The sequence below is a fragment of the Penaeus vannamei genome, chromosome 12 (assembly GCF_042767895.1).
Source record: "Penaeus vannamei isolate JL-2024 chromosome 12, ASM4276789v1, whole genome shotgun sequence".
Classification (NCBI taxonomy): Eukaryota; Metazoa; Arthropoda; class Malacostraca; order Decapoda; family Penaeidae; genus Penaeus; species Penaeus vannamei.
Genome location: NC_091560.1, coordinates 9,715,789 through 9,718,902, shown reverse-complemented (window position 1 = coordinate 9,718,902; position 3,114 = coordinate 9,715,789). Strand labels below are relative to the sequence as shown.

Genomic DNA, 3,114 nt, shown 5'->3' with positions numbered 1-3,114 from the left:
GAAAGCCCAAGTAAGAGAGATTGCAAAACCAATAACTGACGAGCCAAGGGATGTTGGGTAACAGGGAAAAAAGGAAAAGGGATAGAGATAGAGAGAAAGAGAAGGGAAAGAGAAGAGGAGATATGCGGAAGAGAGAGAGACGAGGAGGTAGGCGAAGGAAGAGAAAGAGGAGGACAGATACGATGGGTAGCCAGGAAAAAAATGAAGAGGAGATCGAAAGGAGGATAAGAAGATGGAGAGGGAAGGCTTAGACACCAGGATAAAGAGGAGGAGGAGGAGGAAAGCACGGAAGGAGGGGGAATTCTAGTCAAGACGATGGAAAGTTGAGAGGATGGGATGCAAATTATGCAGAACGGCGACCCACTCCCGCTGATGGAAGGACCCTGAGCTGCTTCTTAGTTGATGCTGTAACTCGGAAGAAGAAGGAGAAAGGTAGGGATGGAGTTGATGGAGAGGGAGAAGGGATGAAACTTGGAGGTGGAGTTGACGGACGCTTGTGGAAATGGAGAGGAGATGAAGCTCTGAGATGCAGTTTGTGGAGATGGAGAAGGGAAGAAGCTTTGAGGTGGAATTGGTGGAGATGGAGAAGGGAAGAAGCTTTGAAGTGGAGTTGATGTAGTTAGAAATGAGGTGGTGTTGATGTAGATAGAAATGAGGTTGGAGTTGACGGACGCTTATAGAGAGGGAGAAGGGAAGAAGCTTTGAGGTGGAATTGGTGGAGATGGAGAAGGGAAGAAGCTTTGAGGTGGAATTGGTGGAGATGGAGAAGGGAAGAAGCTTTGAGGTGGAATTGGTGGAGATGGAGAAGGGAAGAAGCTTTGAGGTGGAATTGGTGGAGATGGAGAAGAGATGAAGCTGTGAGGTGGAGTTGACGGACGCTAACGGGAATTTAACGCAGATGGAGAAGAGATGGTGAGAAGCGAAGGCCGAGTTAATGGAAAGGCAAGAGAGACGACGACGCTCCACAGAGCCGCGGAGGAAACGAGGGCGAGCGCGGGAGAGGAGAGAAAGGCGGAGTCGGAGGCGATGGAAGGAGGTGAAGTTGATGGATGTCGGGATGGAGGTCGAGCGCCTCCGAGGCTTTTATGGCGCGGAGGATGATGGTCGGGGCGTTTAGGGCGCGAGGGAAATTGATGCTTTTCCTCCGCCGGGATCGCGGAATTGCTGTTAATCGGGGCGGGCGACGGTCCTTCTTTTCTCTCAAGGCGATAAGGAATACAGGGTTGGATGTCTTGTCTTGGTTTGGTCTTGTTTACTTTCTTTCTTCTTCGTCTTCTTCTTTTCCTGCCCCTTCTTCCCCTTCTTCTTCTTCATCTTCATTTTCTTCCTCTCCTCCTCCTCCTCTTCCGCCTTCTCATTTTCCTCCTCTACCTGCTCCTTTCCAGTTCTCTTCCTCCTCCTCGTTTCTGTAGCTCTCCTTTCCCTCCCTTCCCACACCCCTATGCTTTTTTCTCGTAGGCTTAACCACACATGTTCTTTGGCACATTTTTTTTTAGTTACCCCCGAAAACATAGTTAGCCCCAGCCCAAGCCCTAGCTCCAGCCCAAGACCTAGCCCTAGCCCTAGCCCTAGCCCTAGCTCCAACCCTAGCCCCAGCCCAAGCCTTAGCCCCAGCCCTAGCCCCAGCCCTAGCCCTAGCCCCATCCCAAGCCCCAGCCCTAGCCCCATCCCCTTCCCAAGCCCCAGCCCCAGCCTTAGCCCCAGCCTTAGCCCCAGCCCCAGGCCCAGCCCCAGCCTTAGCCCCAGCCTTAGCCCCAGCCCTAGTCCCAGCCCCAGCCCTAGCCTTAGCCCTATATTCACCCTAGTCGTATCGCTGCCCCATGCTGTCACTTTTTTTCCCCAGAATGACCCATGAACCGGGCGATGTTCAGGAGGCTCCGGTGAAATGAATGCTGTGTTTGTGTGTTAAAGGGAGATACTGCTGTCTCCATTCCGGCTCGTTTTTTCCCCCTTTGTAAATAATTCTCGTTAATGGTTTCTCCTCTCTGGTCGGTCTCTTAATACGATATAGTTTATAGTTTTTAGTTTATAGTTTATGTGTGGTATGTGATGTTTTGTTTATTTATTTACTTATTTGAATTACATATGTACACTAGTGCGTGTGCTTATTTTTGTACAGTCTTTAAATATTGTTGTGGATAGATTAAAACAAAGAGAGAAAATGGGAAAATGGAAGAACAAAGTTTATATTTATATATATTTTTTTTTGTGTTCATTATTTTCCCCCCGCGATCTCTCTCGCTTTGTCTTTCATCTATTCTTTTCCCTCTCCCACCCATCCTTCGATCTTCTTTCTCTCCACATTCTCTCTGTTTGTCGCCTCTCTTTTCCTCTGTATTCTGTTTTATATTGTTTTCTGTCCCCGCCCCTTACCCTGTCATTCTCACTCCTCCCCACACCCTCCCTCCCTCCCTCCCTTCCTCCCTCCCTCCCTCCCTCCCTTTCCCTTCCTCTCCCTTTACGTCTCACACTCCATCTCGTTCTCCCTCGTCCTCTACCTTTCCCTTTCCTTTTCCCTCTCTCTCTCTCTCTCTCTTTCTCTTTCTCTTTATTTCTCTATTTCTCTTTCGCTTTCTCTTTTTTTTCTTTCTTTCTCTCTCTCTCCCTCCTTTCTCTCTCTCTCTCTCTCCCTCCTTTCTTTCTCTCTTTCTCCCTCCTTTCTTTCTCTCTTTCTCCCTCCTTTCTTCCTCTCTTTCTCCCTCCTTTCTCTCTCTCTCTCCCTCCTTTCTCTCTTTCTTTCTCCCTCCTTTCTCTCTCTCTCTCTTTCTCTTTCTCTCTCTCTTTCTCCCTCTCTCTCTCTCTCTCTCTCTCTCTCTCTCTCTCTCTCTCTCTCTCTCTCTCTCTCTCTCTCTCTCTCTCTCTCTCTCTCTCTCTCTCTCTCTCTCCTTCTCTCTCTCTCTCTCTTTCCCTCTCCCGCACTCCCACCCGTTCGTTTCTTTCCCTCGCCATTTCCTTTCAACCCCTAGCTTTGTTGCACAAGTTTCCCTCTCCCTCTCTTTTTCTTTCTCTATTTCCTTTCTTGTTTCCATTTTCCTTCTTCCCCTCTTCCTCCTTTTCCCCTCTTCCCCTCTTCCCTCTCCTCCTCCTCTCTCCCTTTGCACTCGGCCTCCGACT

The 3,114-nt window shown here is 49.2% G+C and overlaps 1 protein-coding gene across 1 annotated transcript; it reads left to right on the top strand.

Annotated features, from left to right (window-relative positions):
- The first annotated feature begins 526 nt into the window (after positions 1–526).
- On the top strand, positions 527–1,805 carry LOC138863464 (cyclin-dependent kinase inhibitor 1C-like). The gene is made up of 2 exons (XM_070127616.1): positions 527–604; positions 1,515–1,805. The coding sequence occupies exons 1-2, from the start codon at positions 527–529 to the stop codon at positions 1,803–1,805; spliced, it is 369 nt and encodes a 122-aa protein (XP_069983717.1).
- The last annotated feature ends 1,309 nt before the right edge of the window (positions 1,806–3,114 follow it).

Excerpts from the sequence above, each read along its gene's own strand:
- LOC138863464 (XM_070127616.1), top strand. The coding sequence starts at position 527 with ATGCAGTTTGTGGAGATGGAGAAGGGAAGAAGCTTTGAGGTGGAATTG. Across the intron at positions 605-1,514 it reads AGAAGGGAAGAAGCTTTGAA|TTAGCCCCAGCCCAAGCCCT; the intron begins GTGGAGTTGATG and ends CCGAAAACATAG.